Genomic DNA, 23,514 nt, shown 5'->3' with positions numbered 1-23,514 from the left:
TGGCTTTTCTCAGACGGGAGATTCGTCTACGTTCAAACTGATGTCCCCCTTTTCATCGACCAGAATACCGAAGAGTCACTGAACAGACTGTGCTTCGTCGCTCAGAATGCGGATCCCTATCCAGAACATCGACAAGACATCCTTATGGACTATGACTTGTGCTTGCTGGACGATCCGAGGCAGGCCCATGAGTACGCCGTACAGGCCTACCTGGGGAAGCCGACAGCCACCCCAGATGAACGCATGGCCACGGAACCAATCTGGTCAACAATAAATCGTTACCACGCTGATGTCAGCGATCAAAATCTGAGGGCCTTTGCTAACGAGATTATCGCCAATGGATTCAACTACAGCCAGATCGAAATAGACGAGTACTGGGAGGTATGTTACGGCAGTCTGACGTTTGATCCGAACAAGTTTCCAGACATGAAAGCCCTTACTGACGATCTCCATGCACTGGGATTCCGTGTAACACTCTGGGTGCATCCGTTTATACTCGAAGGGTGTGAGCCGTATTACTCCGAGGCGCTGGCTGCCGGATACTTTGTGTCAAATACCGAGGGGAGCACTCACACGTGGTGGAAGAGTAACGCTGGCATTGTCGACTTCACCAACCCTGAAGCAGCCGCCTGGTGGACGGATCGACTGTGGGTGAGTATAGTCGTAAAAAAAAATCTGCTTTTTGTTTCTATTCGATCCACTTTAAAAGCTCTTTTCCTTCTGACACCATTTGAAAGCTTTCCTGTCTTCGGTTCTCTTGGAAGCCAATTTGCGTAGCTACAATGAAGAATTTCGTTGTCATATGCTGCTAATTATCTCATTGTTCAACCGAAAATGGGTATTATCTTAAATCCGAGATAGGAGATATTTCTGCAAGAAATGCTTTACAGAGAAAATCCATCCGACCGTACTCCAAAGTGTACTTTCAGAATACATATGGTATAGTTTGAAATGTAGATCAGCTCTGTAGGATTAATATTACAATTGTGCGCATTTCGCACAATATTTTGAGGATGCATAACAGCGTATACAAAAATTATTCAAGATATTTTATTATAATGGGTTGTTTTTCTACAATGTTTATTGTGTCTCCTGGGTGTGGTATTGTACACCAATTAATGGCATATAATATCAGCCAACTGCTATTGAATAATATCATTTTGTATCCGCGTTAAGTGTATAGAATTTCATGATTTGTGCAGTTTCTTGTGTGAAGTGAAAGGTGGAAGGTGTTAATCAGTTATACTTATGTATCCTTCCGATTTATCAATGTTAGTACTAACTCAATTATTTATATCGCAGCAGATAATCTTGTAACAGTCCCTCGATTATATAGTTCAAATCACGCTATCTAGAATTCCGGCAAGGCTAATTACGATATACAGTCGTGGGATTTCAATTCTTCCTGAAACATCTTTGGAGTTTTGCCAACGTAGTGTGAGTGGTAAAGACATCACATTGCAATGCAGGCGGAGTGATAATCCAGTGAAGCCCGGTTACGATTTTCTGGTGTAGTACTCCTCCCGTTTAAGTGGAGTGCCAGGCTGTAATTTAGATCTTACTCTTAATCACTCAGGCTGTGGAATTCGTCTCTACTTACAGGCGGTTGCAAACTGAATATTTGTGAGGCTGGGGGACTGGACAGAGGTTAAAACACATAATGAAAAAATTATACTTTAAAAGTTCATGTATCAACAATTAGGACACTGAGAAATTACAAACACTGGCTGCGGGCATGCATTGCTTGAAATCAACGGGGAAAGTAGAAAATTTCTTTGGGACCGGAATTCGAACCTGGGCCTCCTGCTTGCTAGACAGATGCTCTGACCGCTTTTTTTATTTTATTTTTTTATTATGAGAACTTTATTGGATGAAATAGCCTCTGAGCCATACGGTCATGGCAACTGCGCTGGTACTATAGAAGTAGCGCGTGGATGAAGTTCAGAATTTCGATCCGACAGGACGCATTCTAGGGAAGTCCATGCAGTTACAATGACCATTGCGTCCGGAAAGCGGAGTGGTCAGAGCATGTGCTTAGTAGGCAGGAGACCTAGGTTCGAATTCCCGTCTGACATTAATATTCAACTTTCTCCATTGATTTCGAGCAATGTCCGCTCGCAGCCGGTGTCTGTAACTCTTTTGTGTCTTAATCACTAGATGAAAATGATTTATGTTCTCTCGCACATACCCATGAAAATCAGGACTTAACACATCTCCGAGAAAAACCTTGGCAACTTACTGATATAGCACAGAAGTCACTTCAGAAATTGACTTGCAATACCCTGATAAAAGTAAACAGGAATTTGAAAAGCTACTAAACATGAGCTAATGAGACTGGCGGGCAACGTGCAGTGTCACTAGGGGCTAAATTCTACACTACTGGCAATTAAAATTGCTAGACCAAGAAGAAATGCTGATGATAAACGGGTATTCATTGGACAAATATATTATACTAGAACTGACATGTGATTACACTTTCACGCAGTTTGGATGCATAGATCCTGAGAAATCAGTACCTAGAACAACCGCCTCTGGCCGTAATAACGGCCTTGATACGCCTGCGCATTGAGTCAAACAGAGCTTGGATGGCGTGTACAGGTACAGCTGCCCATGCAGCTTCAACAAGATACCACAGTTCATCAAGAGTAGTGACTGGCGTATTGTGACGAGCCAGTGGCTCGGCCACCATTGACTAGAAGTTTTCAATTAGTGAGACATCTGGAGAATGTGCTGGGCAGGGCAGCAGTCGAACATTTTCTGTATCCAGAGAGGCCCGTACAGGACCTGCAACATGCGGTCGTGCATTATCCTGCTGAAATGGACGGTTTTCGCAGGGATCGAATGAAGGGTAGAGCCACGGGTCGTAACACATCTGAAATGTAACGTCCACTGTTCAAAGTGCCGTCAGTGCGAAGAAGAGGTGACCGAGACGTGTAACCAATGGCACCCCATAACATCACGCCGGGTGATAAGCCAGTATGCCGATGACGAAAACACGCTTCCAATGTGCGTTCACAGCGATGTCGCCAAACACGGATGCGACCATCACGATGCTGTTAACAGAACCTGGATTCATCCGAAAAAATGACGTTTTGCCATTCGTGCACCCAGGTTCGACGTTGAGTACACCATCGCAGGCGCTCCTCTCTGTGATGCAGCGTCAAGGCTAACCGCAGCCATGTTCTCCGAGCAGATAGTCCATGCTACTGAAAACGTCAGCGAACTGTTCGTGCAGATCGTTGTTGTCTTGCAAACGTCCCCATCCGTTGACTCAGGGATTGAGACGTGGCTGCACGATCCGTTACAGCCATGGGGATATGATGCCTGTCATCTCGACTGATAGTGATACGAGGCCATTGGCATCTAGCACGGCGTTCAGAATTACCTTCATGAGCCACCGATTCTATATTCTGCTAACAGTCATTGGATCTCGACCAATGCGAGCAGCAATGTTGCGATACGATAAACCGCAATCGTGATAGGTTGCAATCCGACATTTCTCAAAGTCGGAAACGTGTTGGTACGCATTTCTCCTCCTTACGCGAGACATCACATCAGCGTTTCAGCAGCCAACTCCGGTCAACTGCTGTTTGTGTATGAGAAATCGGTTGGAAACTTTCCTCATTTCCGCAATTTGTAGGTGTCGCTACTGGCGCCGAGCTTGTGTGAGTGCTCTGAGGAGCTAATCATTTGCATGTCACATCATCTTCTCCTTCTCGGTTAAATGTAGCGTCTGCAGCACGTCATCTTCGTGGTGTAGCAATATTAAAGGCCAGTAGTGTACTTCCTCACCCACGACACTGTAGGGGAATGACTGCAACCCAAATAAGGGAGTTCAGAGGCAGCACTGACACCACGGGAGAACGACGAAGGCGATTAGGGCGTGGCTGCGACATGTTCTCACCACATGGCGACTCCGATGACGGTTTGCAGCCCCAGCACTATTAGCTCTCGCAGCTTAAGCTTGTTGGACTCCATCATGATTGTTATCACTAACCCCTGTCCAAATAACTGATCAACAGAACTGCAACGAGACTCAAGGAGGCAAGTAGCAGAAGTCGAATGTCTCGTGCCCACCATGGAAATACTGCCGCTGCTGTACGAAGATGAAGTTGGCCTGATGCAACGGCGGGCATTTTGCGTGTCGTTGAAGAAGAAAGAGCCATTCAGATTTGTAACATATTCTGATTAAAATAGTAACTTCTCTCTCAATGACAGTATCAGAGACCAGATTGCAGCAATCTGTGTATCATTAATTCCATTCTCTCCGATTTTTCTTTGTATAAATTTATGTCGGTATTGAAATAATTTTAACATCAGAATTGAAAGAAAGCCAACACGTTATCTACAAAGAAGGGATCCATATTCCGTAGGAGTACGAACATTATTTTAATCAGCATGGCCCTACGCCTCTTTAGTTTGTTGCGCGCGGGTGCTCGTGTAATCGACCTGGCGAGCGTGCGGCAGCATCACAACGTGAGGCAATATACATTTTAAGACGAATTATATTCACTGGGATGAACGTGTAATTCTGTGTCATATGTGGACTCTACATACGGCATAGTTCACCCAGGCGGCGTGTGACTCTCAATTGATGCATTCATCTGCTCAGCAAATATAAAATTTCGTATTTGAGACATTCTGAGTCAAAGCTGCCCTTTTGACCCCCACACTATCTGTCAAGTAACTGTTGTTATCGAGGATTAGGTTAACTTCTTTCCAATGTGAAACATGACCTGTTATTTCGATTTCTGCATTTTATTGTCCCTGACAACTCTATTGCTTACTAGAGAATTGTGATTATTTTTCATATTATAGAAGCAGCCGCTTCTTTGGCTTCTGATGGTTTATGTCATCCCTAATAATACTGTGAGACATGAGTGTTAAGATCTCGCTACGCAAGAGCTTTTGGTTCCTAAATACTGGCAAATTGCCAGATACACCATGGCTGCAAGTCGGCTCAATAAACAGGAACACAGCCCGCTGGTAGAATTCAGGAGTGTTATTGTTTTATGTTTATGTGCTCTTTTCACTTTCCGAAGGAACTTGTGACGACCGAAAAACTTCCATGGCCTCAAGGACATTCCATTTGATGAGAGCTATTGCTCACAGTGATATACAGGAGGACAATGGAAATATTTCTTTCTGTTATGTTTGTGAATTTCATAGTTTTTACTAAATATATTGGAGCCTAGAAATCACTTGACGTAATTCCCTTATCCATAGCAGTTCGGAGGAATCAATGGAGCAGACCTCTCTATTGGATGACATTATAGTCCGGACTGGATAGCTGGGTATCTTCATGACTTCTTTCGCAAGTTCTCCACAAATTTCGTTGTCGTTATGATGATTCACGGTACATTGTCGACCTGTAATTAACGAAACCAACTGACGGTGAAAGGTTCACGAATTACTACGAGAAACCGGTGTCAAATGAACAAGCGGCTTGTCTTCCTGTCCGAACTGGATTCGATTTGTTACCAATGACCTGCATGATGCACAGGTACCACATACAGATGAATCGGGTACATATAAGTTCTTGAATGCCAGTTCAAAAAGAAAACACAGTTTATGCTAGAAAACAATCGTCTTTTCTCCAATCGGAACAAGCGCCCACTCACTGGGGTCATCATTGTCTATATTAATTAAATCATCACCTTGTTTCGTATCCCTGCGTTTGCTTTGGTCTATTTGTATGTGCCTTCGTGCCTGAACGTCGATTATAATTTTTGTGCGACACTCTGACGTAAAATGAGCATCAGTTCCAGCTAGACAAGTTTTCTAGCTATACTCGGAATCTCACATCAAGGCGGTGTAAGATTGGAAATATGGAAATGAGAAACACCAGTTACAGTACAGCGAAGGACAGCTGATGTATATGTTATAAAATTTAGTTCTCATTTTAAACATAAACCGAATTCAGTAGTAGCAAAAGTAAACATCTATTTGTCTAGTTATACGTATATGAGCTTGAACTGGGCTTGTATTAATTTTAAGAAGACAGCTAACCTCTTCTTGAAAATTCCTTCGACAATTGTAGGTTGATGGAAGCTGACATGGAAAATAATACAGATGATGCAGTCCTAAACGTTACATTCTAAGTACCGAGTCCACACATCATAATTTCAGTTGTCAACAGTTTTACAGCGATAAACTGAACACAGCAATGCATAATCAATCAACTGCTACGATTCTTTATTGCAAATCGCTCCTGGTCATCTGTTTTTGAATGCTTGAATGCTTGTTTTGCAACAACTATCTCACTGAGGTTTACGGCACTTTCTTTAATAGTGCTGCATAACTCTGCAGGAATTTAAATACATACACTCCTGGAAATTGAAATAAGAACACCGTGAATTCATTGTCCCAGGAAGGGGAAACTTTATTGACACATTCCTGGGGTCAGATACATCACATGATCACACTGACAGAACCACAGGCACATAGACACAGGCAACAGAGCATGCACAATGTCGGCACTAGTACAGTGTATATCCACCTTTCGCAGCAATGCAGGCTGCTATTCTCCCATGGAGACGATCGTAGAGATGCTGGATGTAGTCATGTGGAATGGGTTGCCATGCCATTTCCACCTGGCGCCTCAGTTGGACCAGCTTTCGTGCTGGACGTGCAGACCGCGTGAGACGACGCTTCATTCAGTCCCAAACATGCTCAATGGGGGACAGATCCGGAGATCTTGCTGGCCAGGGTAGTTGACTTACACCTTCTAGAGCACGTTGGGTGGCACGGGATACATGCGGACGTGCATTGTCCTGTTGGAACAGCAAGTTCCCTTGCCGGTCTAGGAGTGGTAGAACGATGGGTTCGATGACGGTTTGGATGTACCGTGCACTATTCAGTGTCCCCTCGACGATCACCAGTGGTGTACGGCCAGTGTAGGAGATCGCTCCCCACACCATGATGCCGGGTGTTGGCCCTGTGTGCCTCGGTCGTATGCAGTCCTGATTGTGGCGCTCACCTGCACGGCGCCAAACACGCATACGACCATCATTGGCACCAAGGCAGAAGCGACTCTCATCGCTGAAGACGACACGTCTCCATTCGTCCCTCCATTCACGCCTGTCGCGTCACCACTGGAGGCGGGCTGCACGATGTTGGGGCGTGAGCGGAAGACGGCCTAACGGTGTGCGGGACCGTAGCCCAGCTTCATGGAGACGGTTGCGAATGGTCCTCGCCGATACCCCGGGAGCAACAGTGTCCCTAATTTGCTGGGAAGTGGCGGTGCGGTCCCCTACGGCACTGCGTAGGATCCTACGGTCTTCGCGTGCATCCGTGCGTCGCTGCGGTCCGGTCCTAGGTCGACGGGCACGTGCACCTTCCGCCGACCACTGGCGACAACATCGATGTACTGTGGAGACCTCACGCCCCACGTGTTGAGCAATTCGGCGGTACGTCCACCCGGCCTCCCGCATGCCCACTATACGCCCTCGCCCAAAGTCCGTCAACTGCACATACAGTTCACGTCCACGCTGTCGCGGCATGCTACCAGTGTTAAAGACTGCGATGGAGCTCCGTATGCCACGGCAAACTGGCTGACACTGACGGTGGCGGTGCACAAATGCTGCGCAGCCAGCGCCATTCGACGGCCAACACCGCGGTTCCTGGTGTGTCCGCTGTGCCGTGCGTGTGATCATTGCTTGTACAGCCCTCTCGCAGTGTCCGGAGCAAGTATGGTGGGTCTGACACACCGGTGTCAATGTGTTCTTTTTTCCATTTCCTGGAGTGTAATATATTATTCAGTATTTGTTGCACAACGGTATGTTACGTATTAAATAATTTTAGTTGGAATTACATAGTAACTCAAAACGAATTGATCAATAAGTTAATGTAGGATCTAATGTAACGATGTCGAATATTTCCTTTAATGACACTTGCCTGTCACACTTGACCACTCTTATCTGATCTTATGTATTACTTCATTCATTGTGATGGTGAGCTTGTTCTACAGCTGTATCGTTTCACCATTTCTTTCATTTACACTAGCTGTTTGATTTCGAATTGTTTTCAGGCGCTCCGCAATGAGACAGGAATCGATTCGTTCGAATTCGACGCTGGTCAGACGAATTACTTGCCTCAGCTGCCCAACATACAACCCGTGGAACGGAACCCGGTGCGCTACAGCGACGAGTTCGCGAGAGCCGCCTCCCAGTACGGTTCCCTGGTCGAGATACAGACGGGGGTGGAGAGCCAGCGCCTGCCCAACTTCTTCCTGATGGACGTCGTGGACAGCAAGTGGGGCACGGCCGGTGGTGTGGGGACACTGCTGCCGAAGCTGCTGGAGCTCAGCATCGTGGGCCACCCCTTCGTGATGCCGGAGATGGTGGGCGGTGCGACGTACGCTCTTCCGACCAAAGAGATGTACATTCGCTGGCTGCAAGCCACGATCTTCATGCCGGCCGTCAAGTTCTCCTACACGCCGTGGGATTTCGACAATGAGGTGCGTTCATTCCTGACGCCACACTTATTGATCTGTTTCTGTAACCTATTTCACCCAGGTGTTCAGCATAGCAGGTTGAAGCACACATGCAGTTAGAGCACTCCATGTGAAGCAAGACTTGTCTTACTACTAAGTATCAGCCATGCGCTGCCTGACAAACTGAAGCACTCAAAACGGGAGGAGGAAACGTATGATATTTTATTGCAAGTGATTATCAATCGAGTCACCTTCACACAGATTTTGGCAATATGAGCCCACTTATCAGTATGAAATTGCTCTACCTCTGGCCTGGATGCATGCCCTGATTCAGACAGGAAGACTATCACAGTGCTGTTGTATCCCCTTCTCGGACAATCCGACCTACAACTTTTGTAAATGGTCCTTTTTAACCTGGGTACTGGCACTGGGACGGTATTGACGCCTGAACTGGTCTCATTCATCATGTATCGTAGAGAGATTTAGCCAACTTGTTGATCACAAGAGTAGCTCAACCTCACGCACGTACACTACTGGCCATTAAAATTGCTACACCAAGAAGAAATGCAAACGTTAAACAGGTATTCATTGGACAAATATACACTCCTGGAAATTGAAATAGGAACACCGTGAATTCATTGTCCCAGGAAGGGGAAACTTTATTGACACATTCCTGGGGTCAGATACATCACATGATCACACTGACAGAACCACAGGCACATAGACACAGGCAACAGAGCATGCACAATGTCGGCAATAGTACAGTGTATATCCACCTTTCGCAGCAATGCAGGCTGCTATTCTCCCATGGAGACGATCGTAGAGATGCTGGATGTAGTCCTGTGGAATGGGTTGCCATGCCATTTCCACCTGGCGCCTCAGTTGGACCAGCGTTCGTGCTGGACGTGCAGACCGCGTGAGACGACGCTTCATCCAGTCCCAAACATGCTCAATGGGGGACAGATCCGGAGATCTTGCTGGCCAGGGTAGTTGACTTACATCTTCTAGAGCACGTTGGGTGGCACGGGATACATGCGGACGTGCATTGTCCTGTTGGAACAGCAAGTTCCCTTGCCGGTCTAGGAATGGTAGAACGATGGGTTCGATGACGGTTTGGATGTACCGTGCACTATTCAGTGTCCCCTCGACGATCACCAGTGGTGTACGGCCAGTGTAGGAGATCGCTCCCCACACCATGATGCCGGGTGTTGGCCCTGTGTGCCTCGGTCGTATGCAGTCCTGATTGTGGCGCTCACCTGCATGGCGCCAAACACGCATACGACCATCATTGGCACCAAGGCAGAAGCGACTCTCATCGCTGAAGACGACACGTCTCCATTCGTCCCTCCATTCACGCCTGTCGCGACACCACTGGAGGCGGGCTGCACGATGTTGGGGCGTGAGCGGAAGACGGCCTAACGGTGTGCGGGACCGTAGCCCAGCTTCATGGAGACGGTTGCGAATGGTCCTCGCCGATACCCCAGGAGCAACAGTGTCCCTAATTTGCTGGGAAGTGGCGGTGCGGTCCCCTACGGCACTGCGTAGGATCCTACGGTCTTGGCGTGCATCCGTGCGTCGCTGCGGTCCGGTCCTAGGTCGACGGGCACGTGCACCTTCCGCCGACCACTGGCGACAACATCGATGTACTGTGGAGACCTCACGCCCCACGTGTTGAGCAATTCGGCGGTACGTCCACCCGGCCTCCCGCATGCCCACTATACGCCCTCGCTCAAAGTCCGTCAACTGCACATACGGTTCACGTCCACGCTGTCGCGGCATGCTACCAGTGTTAAAGACTGCGATGAAGCTCCGTATGCCACGGCAAACTGGCTGACACTGACGGCGGCGGTGCACAAATGCTGCGCAGCTAGCGCCATTCGACGGCCAACACCGCGGTTCCTGGTGTGTCCGCTGTGCCGTGCGTGTGATCATTGCTTGTACAGCCCTCTCGCAGTGTCCGGAGCAAGTATGGTGGGTCTGACACACCGGTGTCAATGTGTTCTTTTTTCCATTTCCAGGAGTGTATTATACTAGAACTGACATGTGATTACATTTTCACGCAATTTGGGCGCATAGACCCTGAGAAATCAGTACCCAGAACAACCACCTCTGGCTGTAATAACGGCCTTGATAGGCCTGGGGATTGAGTCAGAGGTTGGATGGCGTCTACAGGTACAGCTGCCCATGCAGCTTCAGCACGATACCACAGTTCATCAAGAGTAGTGACTGGCGTATTGCCACGAGCCATTTGCTCGGCCACCATTGACCAGACGTTTTCAATTGGTAAGAGATCTGGAGAATGTGCTGGCCAGGGCAGAACATTTTCTGTATCCAGAAAGGCCCGTACAGGACCTGCAACATGCGCCCGTGCATTATCCTACTGAAATGGACGGTTTCACAGGGATCGAATGAAGGGTAGAGCCACAGTTTGTAACACATCTGAAATGTAACGTCCACGTTCAATTTGCAGTCAATGCGAACAAGATGTGACCGAGACGCGTAACCAATGGCACCCCATACCATCACGTCGTGTGATACGCCCGTATGGCGATGACGAATACACGCTTCCAATCTGCGTTCACCGCGATGTCGGCAAACACGGATGCGACCATCATGATGCTGTAAACAGAACCTGGATTCATACGAAAAAATGACGTTTTGCCATTCGTGCACCCAGGTTCGTCGTTGAGTACACCATCGCAGGCGCTCCTGTCTGTGATGCAGCGTCAAGGGTAACCGCAGCGACGGTCTCCCAGCTTATAGTCCATGCTGCTGCAAACGTCGTCGAACTGCTCGTCCAGATTGTTGTTGTCTTGCAACCATCCTCATTTGTTGACTTAGGGATCGAGACGTGGCTGCACGATCCGTTACAGCCATACGGATAAAATGCCTATCATATAGACCGCTAGTGATACGGGCCGTTGGGATCCAGTTCGGCGTTCTGTATTACCCTCCTGAACCCACCGATCCCATATTCTGCAAACAGTCATTGGATCTCGACGAACGCCAACAGCAATGTCGCGATAGGATAAACAGCAATCGCGATAGGCTACAATCCGACCTTTCTCAAAGTCGGAAACGTGATGGTACGCATTTCTACTCCTTAGACGAGGCATCACAACAACGTTACTCCAGGCAACGCCGGTGAACTGCTGTTTGTGTATGAGAAATCGGTTGGAAACTTTCCTCATGTCAGCACATTGTAGGTGTCGCCACCGGCGCCAGCCTTGTGAGAATGCTCTGAAAAGCTAATCATTTGCATATCACAGCACCTGCCTCCTGTCAGTTACATTTCGCGTCTGTAGCACGTCATCTTCGTGGTGTAGCAATTTTAATGGCCAGTAGTGTAAACGGTCCTTTGTGACCTGTGTACTGATACTGGGACGGAATTGACGCCTGATTTGGTCTCATTCATCACATATCGTAACTAGTTGATCACAGGGGTACCTCAACATCACGCACGTAATTCATATAGACACGTTCCATGTGTGGACGAGTGTTGTATAGAAGAAAATGGCCCCATGAAACTGTCATATCGGAAATTTCACTGGAGTGCGAAGGGTGTCCATGACGTAGCGCTGTGCAGAGTTCCCTCACTTACTACAAACCGTGAGCCGAAGTTACATCCGATGGCCTCTACAGCATCGCGCCAGGAGTAACACCGTTGTGTCTTTCCAAACACTCGAAGAATGGGACCACACTGGCCCATACCGGCGGCCAATGGTCATCTGCTGTACTGCAGAACCGTGATCCATGGCTGAACACAACGCGGCGCTATTCATCAGCATTCCAGTCTTCCCAGTCGCTACACCACTCCAAACGCAGCTGTCTGCAGTGCTGTTAGTGACAGTGCACGCATATGGTGGTAGTTTCGTAGTTTTGTGTGCTGCTAGACTCCAAGTAACAGGGCGCAATGACACAGCATACCGCAAGAAGTTAATAATTGGCCCTCCGATGGCAGGCGCAAATGTCCAGGGGTTACGTTGTGCTTAGTGAACAATACGTCGATCGTCCCTCCAGGTGGAACAGTCGTGGTTGTCTGGTAGCTTCACGACGACCATGGCTGCCCTCACGTTCGCATTCTGTCCTTCTTCTGGCTACAGTCACATTCGAATACCCCACAAATCCCGTATCTCCTCTGCTTATATCTCCCATGTTTTTTCTTTCTTTTTAATTCTTTTATATACGATTTTAGCGTGTGGTTAATTTGGCCTATATGAACAGCTACTCGTCTGCATTCAGCTTCTTCTTTCTTCTAGTAGACAAAGGGAACTGCTTGTCTGGATCCAAAGTCCAATAAGGAACCTTAACAAGCAGTTTTGTACTCTCAGCTGTCAATGACTTATACACAGGAGCACTGCGCCTCCAACGGCGACATACCCACGTCGCAAAGGCATGTGTATTAACGAGCCTCTGCAATGCCTTTGCGACGTGGCTACCGTCGCCGTTGGCGGCGCAGTGCTCCTGTGTACAAGTCATTGAGAACAATAGACATTGACTTGGTTGGACAATTTAATAAGCAGCAACTAATGGGTGGTCTGAAAGTTTTTCGTGGACTACGAATGCAGTTCACCTGTGATGTTTCTGCTGTGTTTGGAGGAGCCAGCCGGCCAAATGGAGACCCATAATGTCGCTCCTTCCAGAATTTATCATTCGTTGATAACACTGTCTCATACTAGTGCGCTGCGTGTGCTTCGTAGTGATTACTAAACGTCTGACGCTATTTACGCCACTCTGCCAATTCAAGTAACCAACGAAACACGAACAACGCTAACGGACTCTGTCGGTTAAGCGCAGATACTGAAATTCTGACCATTTACATAACAGCCGGTGGTAAGCACCTTTAGAACTGCGCTGACATCCGACCACGACTTCTAGGCGCCTCACTTTTGTTACTAGGCTGTGTAGATTAGCTAAACTAAAAGAAGTACTAGGCTGAGTGTTCCAGAGTACCACACAGTATGGACTACTGACACTATTGCCGACACAAAAGAAAATCCAGGGCATTTATAATGAATTTGAGTGTGGAATATTGTACATTGAGAGTCAGGTGGAGGCTCTTGCCTGATCGAAAATCAGAGAAACGTGGGTAGAGGTGACCTCCATACATTCGGAGTAGAACTGTGGACACAGGTATTAACTCTGTTGCGGAGGTTCTTTGATGTGATCCCCTCAGGGGCATGACGATGTTCTACAGTGACATAATGATTCCAGAGACTCTTCTAACTACACCTCTACTACAGTCGCAGCTACTGGAAGGCACGGGTTTAAATGTTTCAAATGGCTCTGAGCACTATGGGACTTAACTTCTGAGATCATCAGTCCCCTAGAACTTAGAACTACTTAAACCTAACTAACCTAAGGTCATGACACACATCCATGCCCGAGGCAGGATTCGAACCTGCGACCGTAGCGGTCGCGCGGTTCCAGACTGTAGCGCCTAGAACCGCTCGACCACTACAGCCGGCGGCACGGGTTTACAATGGCGGTATAGGCCACACCGTAATGAGACAGAGACTGTAAGCAGTTAGTTCTGTTAACTGAGTAAACACGCGATGATAGAATACCAAATTATGAAACTGTTACGACTATTCGTGGCTAAACATTGTTCTGAAACATTTTCAGGTAGCTGAAATTACGAGTAATGTAAGCAAATGCACATTATTAAATACATTTTATCTAAAACATAATAAAATTAAAATGTTTCAACGAAAAGTCAATAATTAAGAAACCAAAACCAAGTTGGGATAATTTGCTTAATTGACCATCATATGATAGCGGGAATACTGATGATAACGGGTTATCAACTGTGACTTCGATATTGCAATGCATCATATATGGAGTAGTCTTGTGTTTTGAATATTGGTTACTTGAAGGAGACATTACAAAATCATATCATGACAAACGTTGGCCACGCGGGTTTAGCCGAGCGGTCTCAGGCGCTGTAGTCATGGACTGTGCGGCTGATCCCGGCGGAGGTTCGAGTCCTCCCTCAGGCATGGTTGTGTGTGTTTCTCCTTAGGATAATTTAGATTAAGGATTGTGTAAGCTTAGGGGCTGGTGACCTTAGCAGTTAGGTCCAATAAGATTTCACACACGTTTTTTTAAAAAGTTGTATCAGTAAGTGTAAATATGTCAATCGAAGTTTAATGCATGCATACAAGAAATACCTTGTCATCATTAACAGTCACTTCCGTTGGAAGCTGTACCACCAGTATAGAATGAATTGATTCACGGGTATCACAAGAAAGTACATTTTTGTCTGGCATGAAAAGGCTGCTTAAAAAAAAAGTTTACAACAAGAAAGGAGATGCAGTTGTCCCATGTTACAGAAAATAGTGTTCAAAAATGAGGAAGCCAGGATTATATCTCCAAAAGTAATTATTCCATGAATACGAGTTAAAAGAATAACGGAAATGATGAAAAGGGACACTGAGCACACAATGAGGGACAGGTTCCAGAAGGAGTGTCGTTGTGGGTTTCCTTTCCACTGGCTAGCACTATCCATATTTGTGGGGCATTCGAGGCCAATATAACGGTTAATGAGCATGATTATTTGAAACATGGTAACAGAAATACAATAATGAGTTTGACAACATAAGAGAACAGATAAAGCTTAGTAATAAAGGTATGACTAACTTGTAATATATCTAGCGTTAATTTTTGTTCTTGACAGGATATTACGAAAATTGAAAATATTTCACGAAGAGAAACATAAAACTTTACCTATTTTACTGTCATGAGAAAACATCTACTGCAACCCGAGTTGACCGATCTCTAATAGCGTGGGTGAAGTGTGAAACTGAACGTCTCCTTACATTGTATGTGATACACTTCCCACGAAGAGTAGTGGTGTAAACCATGAAAATCAAGGACGTTTCATATTGGTTGCCAGAGTGATGGTTCTAAGAAGGGAACCTCCCCATCGCACCCCCCTCAGATTTGGTTATAAGTTGGCACAGTGGATAGGCCTTGAAAAACTGAACACAGATCAATCGAGAAAACAGGAAGAAGTTGTGTGGAACTTTGAAAAAATAAGCAAAATATACAAACTGAGTAGTCCATGCGCAAGATAGGCAACACCAAGGCTAATGTTTCCTCAGGAGCGCCGTGGTACAGTGGTTAGCGTGAGCAGCTGCGGAACGAGAGGTCCTTGGTTTAAGTCCCCCTTGGAGTGAAAAGTTTAATTTCTTTATTTTCGCAAAGTTATGATCTGTCCGTTCGTTCATTGACGTCTCTGTTCACTGTAATAAGTTTAGTGTCTGTGTTTTGCGACCGCACCGCAAAACCGTGCCATTAGTAGACGAAAGGACGTGCCTCTCCAATGGGAACCTAAAACATTTGATCGCAAGGTCACAGGTCAACCGTTTCCTCCACAGGAAAACACGTCTGATATATTCTATACGACACTGGTGACGGCATGTGCGTCACATGACAGGAATATGTTGTCCACCCACCTAACTTGTACAATTGGCGAATGGGTAAAAAGATTCTTCTACTCTGCCCGATTTAGGTTTTCTCGTGGATGTGATAATCACTCCCAAGAAAGTGATGAAAACATAAGATTATTGATTGGCGACTCCATGGAGTGTCCTGTGCACCACGACCATATAATGGGTATACTTGGAAGGAGAGACAGCATTGGTCGTATTTTTTTTGTTTTATTAAACGCTAAATCGATTTTCGGACACTTAGTGACCATCTTCAGTGCTGTAATATATAATTTAAATCGGTAGGCACTGGAGTCAACAAGCTTACACATTTGACAGTACATGCTGATGAACATTTAGCAAATATCATTAATTAATGAACCTTTGTGCGCAATCAAGGATTAGCGGTAATTTTGGTGAAGAAGCTCACAAAAAGCTGAACAGGTCAGGGGAGATGACTCAACCTTAATTTACGGTCACATCTTTAGGTGAGTTTTGCGTAGACTTAAGTCTCCCAACACCAAGGTAGGTTGATGTTAACATCGTGTCAACGGTATGACATGTAAATATCGTTGGCTAACATTTCAGGTACATCTTTTTCCTATTGTGACAGTTCACAATGCTCGTTTCTCTGTTCACCAGCTGTGAATGAGGAGACAGTATTTCTTGAAGTGGTGAAGTGATGCTAACATTTTGTGCTGCAGATTATGTCAGCTAGACATTATTTTCTAATACACATAAGACAATAAAATAGAAATGGGACTGTTGACATACAGTGTTCTGGATATGACTCTCAGACCGTAAGTCTCATTCGACTACGGTTAGCTCCAGTACGAGGCAACCTTAGGTACGGCCTGCTATTCAAAGTAATCTGCTCCGTGACCACAAACTCAACCATGCCTTGGACTCATTGCTTCAGCTCTTTCTGGGTAGTGGCCTATTTAGGGATTGTAACTGGGAAGAAAAACTTGCCTTTGGTCTTCGTCGCTGTTTCCTGTGCGCTATCGCTGTGAATCGAAATTAGCTGTGATACAGTAATCAAGGAAACGTTGCCCAATTTCAGTTGTGGAAACCACAGTTTAGAGTGATAGATCCATCGCATTCACATTGTTTTCCACGTAGAGAAGTAAGAGAGTCGATTCTGCCAATGAGCAGCCTTTAGCAGGGCTGGTGGCTTACGAGAGCTGTGATTGCAGACGCTGGAGATCTGCCGCGACCTGTTGTCGCTGCGCGCGCAGTACGCGCCGCGCATCGTGGAGTTGATGCAGAAGGCGGTGGAGGACGGCACGCCGGTCAACCTGCCCATCTGGTGGATCTCCCCCAACGACGACACGGCGCAGACCGTCGACTCAGGTATCGATTAATGCTTCCCTATACGCCTTTTTACATGAACGTAGACTCTCTTTCAATCTCGGTCCTCACTACAGTGTTCTTTCCTCTGATTTTTCCCATCTACATGCTGCCTTTGAACTCATCTGCAGTTTGTCAGTGTTTGTACGTCACGCCGTTCGTTAGACCATCGATCAAATGTCACACCAAACCTCTTTCTTAAAATTTTGCATTTGTGGGGATCCACAGCCTCCAGATGTTTAATAAATGTAACCAAGGTCTGTAGTAGGCTGTAATGGGATTTTTATTTCATCGTCTAATTACCTGATTTTGACTACTTGTCATTGTCAAGCACTCCAAAATTTGTGCTGTCTTTGACAATTACATATTGTAGAAATTAACTAATCGCACAATTATATATAAATCACATTACAGCCTACTACGGACCACGTTTACGTTTATTAAAGGCTTCTTTCTTCTAGCACAAGATGGCTTGATGCAGTGTTGAATTATTGTGTGCAATACATTTGTGACATTCGTTATTTCAAGAATATCACTACTGCCTAGGAAGGAATAAATGTAGTCACTTTAATAACCGGTATTTACTCTATCGTCTTCTTAATCATGGTTCTCCTCTTCTTTATTTACAACTCTAACGCTCTTATTTCAACAGCACTACAGATATTTTCGTTCTCAACAAAGTACAATCGCCTCTATTTCACTACATAATACGGTAATCTTCTCAGAATAATTTTCTGTATAATAAACACGACTACAGAATGATTTTCCACAAAGTATACCAATTAACTTCAGCTGTCAGTTAATGGTCTACCTTCGTCACAACAGCTATCTCTTTTACATATTTTTCTGCAGCTAACTCTCGCCAATACCCGCTCTCCTGCCACATTTTTCCATCCTTTTCTCAAAAAGCTCACTATTCAGCTTTTGTTATTTCTTAGCAACTATCATCACCATCGTTTTGTCTCCTTCCATTTCATTATCTTATCAGTTTGCGTGATACTAAACACAGCTTCATACAAGTTGAATTCATCATTATTAATGATATTCTTAATACTCTTAATGATAATAATGATAATAATGAGAATAATAATAATAATAATAATGATAATTACCATCATTATTTTCTGTTATTATTGGTGTCAGTGGACATAACTATTCTCCTAATAGTTTGTAAGATGTATATAACTGAATGATAGAGCAGCATTGAAATTCAGACGGTTTTTGTGTTCCTAGACTGATTTAATAGACATTCTTAAAGCCCTAATGTAGTCAGGCTAAACAAAACATAAATAAAAATTAATAATCTAAATGAAAAACGTCACAAATATGTTATAATTTCTTCGTCTTAAATATATATTTATGTTTCAAGCATCCCCTTATATGCCTATTATAGGAGTTCTACAATTTTTTTATTACCTACATTTTAGGAAGTTCCTGTTGTGTTGCTGGATGTGGTATTAGTTTGCTGAAAATACATGCTTTCATAGTTTTGCATGGAGTCACACAATTGGTATTATAGTTTAACCATGTCTTCATCAGTGCCTCTTGTTCTACTTCTATTTTTACATGATTTAATAATGACATTTGTAACACAGAGCTTAGAAGCATTTTCTCTAATTAAATAGCTAAGTAAGTTAGAGTAACATTTTTAAAAGAAGCAAAGACTCTGTTGCAGAACACATTGTAGTATTTCACCATCACAACTGTTATATTAGGTACAACTTTCCTGTCAGCATATCGCATATACATTCTGAATCCCCTAATCCTGCTTCCATTTATCATCCCTTTGTTTTCCAAATTATTAATTCTATTATGCACTGTGATACAAATAATCATTCTAGTTCACAAAATGCAACCTCCTTTAACATACTCTCAAAATCATTTCTCTGATGCATATTCTTATATTTTGGTCGTTTGTTTCTCTAAGGGTGCATGCTGACAACTTTATGTTATATACTGGGTGTCCCATTTATCTTGACCACCCCAAGTAACTGTTAGTCCAAACGCAAACTATAAAATGTTTCAAGCAAATGTTCTTTAGCCGTGAGGTGGTCATCAATCAGCATGATTGCCTTCGTTGTAGCTTTGTTTTTTATAAAGATATGAACAGCGGTATGACTTTCTTAAATGGACATTGTATATTTTATTTGGTAATTCATTTCCTCTCCTAATGACCTATTCAAAAATGTATCACAGTGTACCATTCCCTGAAACAAAACGTTATTAATTACGTAACACAGCATAGATGTTGACACTCCCAGCGATTACTGCAGGTACTCAGAGTAATGGAACACATCCACGTGCGGACGTTGACAGAGGACAAATGTAAACATAAGTAGAATGCCCACCCGTCATTCCGTCAACCATCGTTAGAAGCAGAGTTGTGTGAGTAGAATGTACTCCAACTAAGAGAAGGTAGAAATGCTACTCATCTATGGGGAATGTAAGTTAGCAGAACAGTAATTGCAATACTATTTTCTTATGTACGGTAACATATAGTACAGTAGTTTGGTCCTTTTAAATACTATTGTGTAGACTAGGCATACATAAAGGCTATCCTTCCTACAAACAGCATCGACATAACGTTTCCTTTATTGTCGTTGTTTTTGTTGAAGGTAGGCGAAATGCTACGCAGGCAGCAGTACTGTTCAGAGAGATATTCTGACAAGAACCCACCTTATCGACGAATGTTTTCTCGTCTTGTTGCGACGCTTCAGGAAACGGGAAGTTTCAACCCTCGACAACGCAATTGTGGTAGCAAGCGTGCAGACGAAGCTGCCGAAGTTACTGTTCTCTCTTTCGTTGCTATGAATCCACATGTGAGCACACGACAGCTTGAATACGGGATTGGCATTCAAAAACCCGGTGTACATCGTATTCTTAAACGTCACTGGTTCCATCCTTATTATGTACACCTACATCAAGAACTGCATGGGAATGATTTCCATAATCGTGTACAGTTTTGTCAGTGGGCACAGCAGCAAATCCTCGACAACCCGAACTTCTTCTAAAATGTCCTATTTACCGATGAATGTTCCTTCTCAAACAAAGGACGGGTAAGTGCAAGGAACAGCATTATTGGTACAGGGACAACTCACGATGGCTTAGACAGGTGGAACATCAGCGTCAATGGAGAGTTAAGGTCTGGTGTGGGATGCTTGGTACAACAATTATTGGCCCTTATTTCATCAATGGAAGTCTAAACGGCCCAGCGTATGCCAAGTTCTTCAGACGAATTCTTCCTCCTCTTCTCGGCGAAGTGCTGCTAGGAACCAGAGTGCTTATGTGTTATCAACACGATGGATGTCCAGCACATAGCGCCTTGCGTGCACGTCGTGTTCTGAAGCGAAGGTATACTGCCAGATGGATTGGTCGAGGAGGAAAGTTACATGGCCTGCTAGGTCGCCTGATTTAAATCCTCTTTGGGGATGGATTGAGGACGTCTATCGAGGTATTCCAAGAACGGCAGATCTCATGCAGGAACGTATCGTGCTTGCTTATAATTCTCTTCAGCAGGCAACACTGGAAGCAGTAAATAATTCTTTCATTCGACGAATGTGCTAGTGTATCAGTTCCCAGGGTCACCACTTTGAGCTCATTTGAATGTTCTACTCCTCGTCAATGGTACAGGAGACTCAAAGTCAATTTTGTGTTATGTTTTTACTTGGTTTTCATTTGCTTTCTGACAACTCCAGAAAGTGGAAGAGTTTGTGATCCCAGGCTCAAAGTCAATGTTGTGTTATGTAATTAACAACGTTGTGTTTCAGTGAATGGTGCACTGTGATACGTTTTTGAATATGTCTTTAGGAGAGGAAATTAATTACCGAATAAAAAAAACAGGGTGCCACTTTAAAAAGTCATACCACTGTTCATATCTTTGTAAAAAACAAAGCTACGACGGGGACAATCATGCTGGCTGATGTCCCACTGATGGCTAAAGGACATTTGCTTGAAACATTTTGTAATTTGCATCTGGACAAACGTGTGTGTGATTAATTAACTTAAAATACAAAATTGTTGTTTACATAAATCAAATTATGTGTATCAACGTATTCGATCTTGTGCAGAGACTGTGAGACATCGGTTACTTCAAAATGCGTATCATAGAAAATGTTGGCAAGTAAGTTGAGCAATAATCTTGAAGCAGGCTGTGAAGGATTAGATCAAGGAATCTGTATCCTGCTAAAGTTACTGCATGACTGCGAATAAGAAGTGGTAATAAAACTGGAGACAATTTCTAAAATAGAATCTAAAATAGTAACTTCAAACAAACGAAAAGTGCAATAAAGCAAAAACAAGTAAAAAGAGCGTTATTGAAGGGTGCAGATAATTTGACCGGTTTGATGAAGTTTCCATAAGTGTCTATAATGTTATACAAAAATCAACTGGTAGTGCACGAAAATATAGATTATGATGAAGAAAGGGCTTCACTTCTGAAGCAATAGCTTCAGAACATCTATGTTTAAGTTCTGAAGAGAGTGGATAACTGAATACAATTGTGTCGCAACTGTAATGTTAAATGTCAGTGGATGATTATGATGATACGAAAGGCCATTAAATATAGGATTTTCAATACGGCCTTTTGAGCTCTGCATGACAACCAGATGCTGCCAATAAGTTGATATTTTACTTATTCCTGTAACTGATACTGCAAAGTTTATATCAGAAGTTTAACTATTTACACTGCTGTCCCTTCCTAATTTGTTAATTGCATGTTATCTGCTGGTACCATTCATGGTGTCACCATTGTGATAAATACGTGTGTAATTACTGATTTATAGGCATGAAATACAAACCAGAAGGTGTTAGATATTCTGTTAAGCATATCTGGTCTGTTATGATGTATTGCCATTATGTGTGCCAGAGTCACCAACTTTTGTCTTCTTTTAAATCATACAACCCCTATCATCACCATCATCATTATCATCATCCCCAGCCAGTGGGCATTTACTACTGAATAAAGCAGTCTCCTAGACTCTTGCTCACATTACAGCCTTCAGATATAGCACACTGTCAAGTCACCTCTTATTCTTTCTCTGTTTAATTAGGTTGTCAGTTTGTTCTTACCTCACTTCTTCGAGTCTAGCAAAGAATCCTTACTACCATACGCTCTCCTTGCTGCATGTCCCGTAACGCTCAATTCCATTTTCAGTGCAGTCATCAGTATTTCTACAGCACTCTGCCCCGTGATCCTTTCGTTCCTTTCCCTGTGCCTTGCAGTAGTTTAGTATATGTATCGTCCTGTATCTCACTTCAGAACTCTCGGCTTTGAATGTTTTTGTATTAAAAGTAAATATTTTACTGATGTGGGTCCAGAGCTCTAAGACTCACTTTCTGTAAATTCTTCTGTTCTCAGACATAAGGGCAGGTTAATTTTCAAAATTCTGTTTAGTTTATCAAAAGCTCTCCACACAATTTTCGGCTTTCAGCATACGTCTTTGCTCTCTGGCCAGTCACTTTCTTTGCGTGCTCCAGATATCAAAGAACATCAACCGCATCTGTGGATAAATTCTTATTTTGTAATGTTTTATTTTGGATATGCTAATTACATGTATTAATTTAGTGAATGTTAACCACCTGTCACGTCCTGGTAGCATAAAAAAGAATAATTGACAATGGAAGGATATTTTAACCCAGTAAAGGATAGGCATTGTAGCAGAACACACCCACACAAAAGATTTATGGTGGTTGTAGAGTATAGACTCTATTGGAACTGAAATACTGTGTTAATCTCACTGAAATCTAATTTCAAATCTGCTATCAAACCTGCTGCAATAAGCTCTTTGCTCTGCTGTTTAAAATTTTTTATTAGAGTCACAAAGTACAACGTTATCTGCTAAATGAAGCTGATTCATGTTTGTTCCACTGATAAGTATTAAATGTTATGAAATATGTGGTGGTTTGTGCACACATTCTGCTAGATGTAGCTGTCACTCCATACCACGTAACACACTGACTGTGCTCTTCACAGAGTTCCTGCTTGGCGAGGACGTTCTGGTGGCGCCAGTGTTGGAGGAGGGCGCAGTCAGTCGCGACATCTACCTGCCCAGTGGCTACTGGAGGGACGAAGCGGACCCGGAGCACCCCACCATACGGGGGCCCCAGTGGCTGTATGACTACTCAGCTCCTCTCAACACGCTGCCGTATTTCAGCAGGAACGCCACAGCATGAATTCCATGGGCAGAACAAGAAAATGCCCCACACAGCACTAATAAAATACAAATCTAGTTCTAGTCGTGAAAAGTACTGAACTACAGTAGTTTGCTTCACGATACATATTAAAAAAAATATTTAATATCA

The 23,514-nt window shown here is 44.2% G+C and overlaps 2 protein-coding genes across 2 annotated transcripts in view; both read left to right on the top strand.

The window, feature by feature from the left end:
* Positions 1 to 82, top strand: part of LOC124622683 — a 13,676-nt gene extending 13,594 nt beyond the window's left edge. The window contains exon 4 of the mRNA XM_047148473.1: positions 64 to 82. Coding sequence (XP_047004429.1) covers positions 64 to 82 — 19 coding nt within the window. The remainder of the gene's footprint in view (positions 1 to 63) is intronic.
* Positions 36 to 23,514, top strand: LOC124622501 (myogenesis-regulating glycosidase-like). The gene is made up of 4 exons (XM_047148219.1): positions 36 to 651; positions 8,030 to 8,458; positions 17,061 to 17,217; positions 23,186 to 23,514. The coding sequence occupies exons 1-4, from the start codon at positions 145 to 147 to the stop codon at positions 23,383 to 23,385; spliced, it is 1,293 nt and encodes a 430-aa protein (XP_047004175.1). The 5' UTR covers positions 36 to 144; the 3' UTR covers positions 23,386 to 23,514.

The sequence above is a fragment of the Schistocerca americana genome, chromosome 7 (genome assembly GCF_021461395.2).
Source record: "Schistocerca americana isolate TAMUIC-IGC-003095 chromosome 7, iqSchAmer2.1, whole genome shotgun sequence".
NCBI lineage: Eukaryota > Metazoa > Arthropoda > Insecta > Orthoptera > Acrididae > Schistocerca > Schistocerca americana.
The sequence above is the reverse complement of the archived record's forward strand: the minus strand, read 5'-3'. Positions and strand labels throughout refer to the sequence as shown.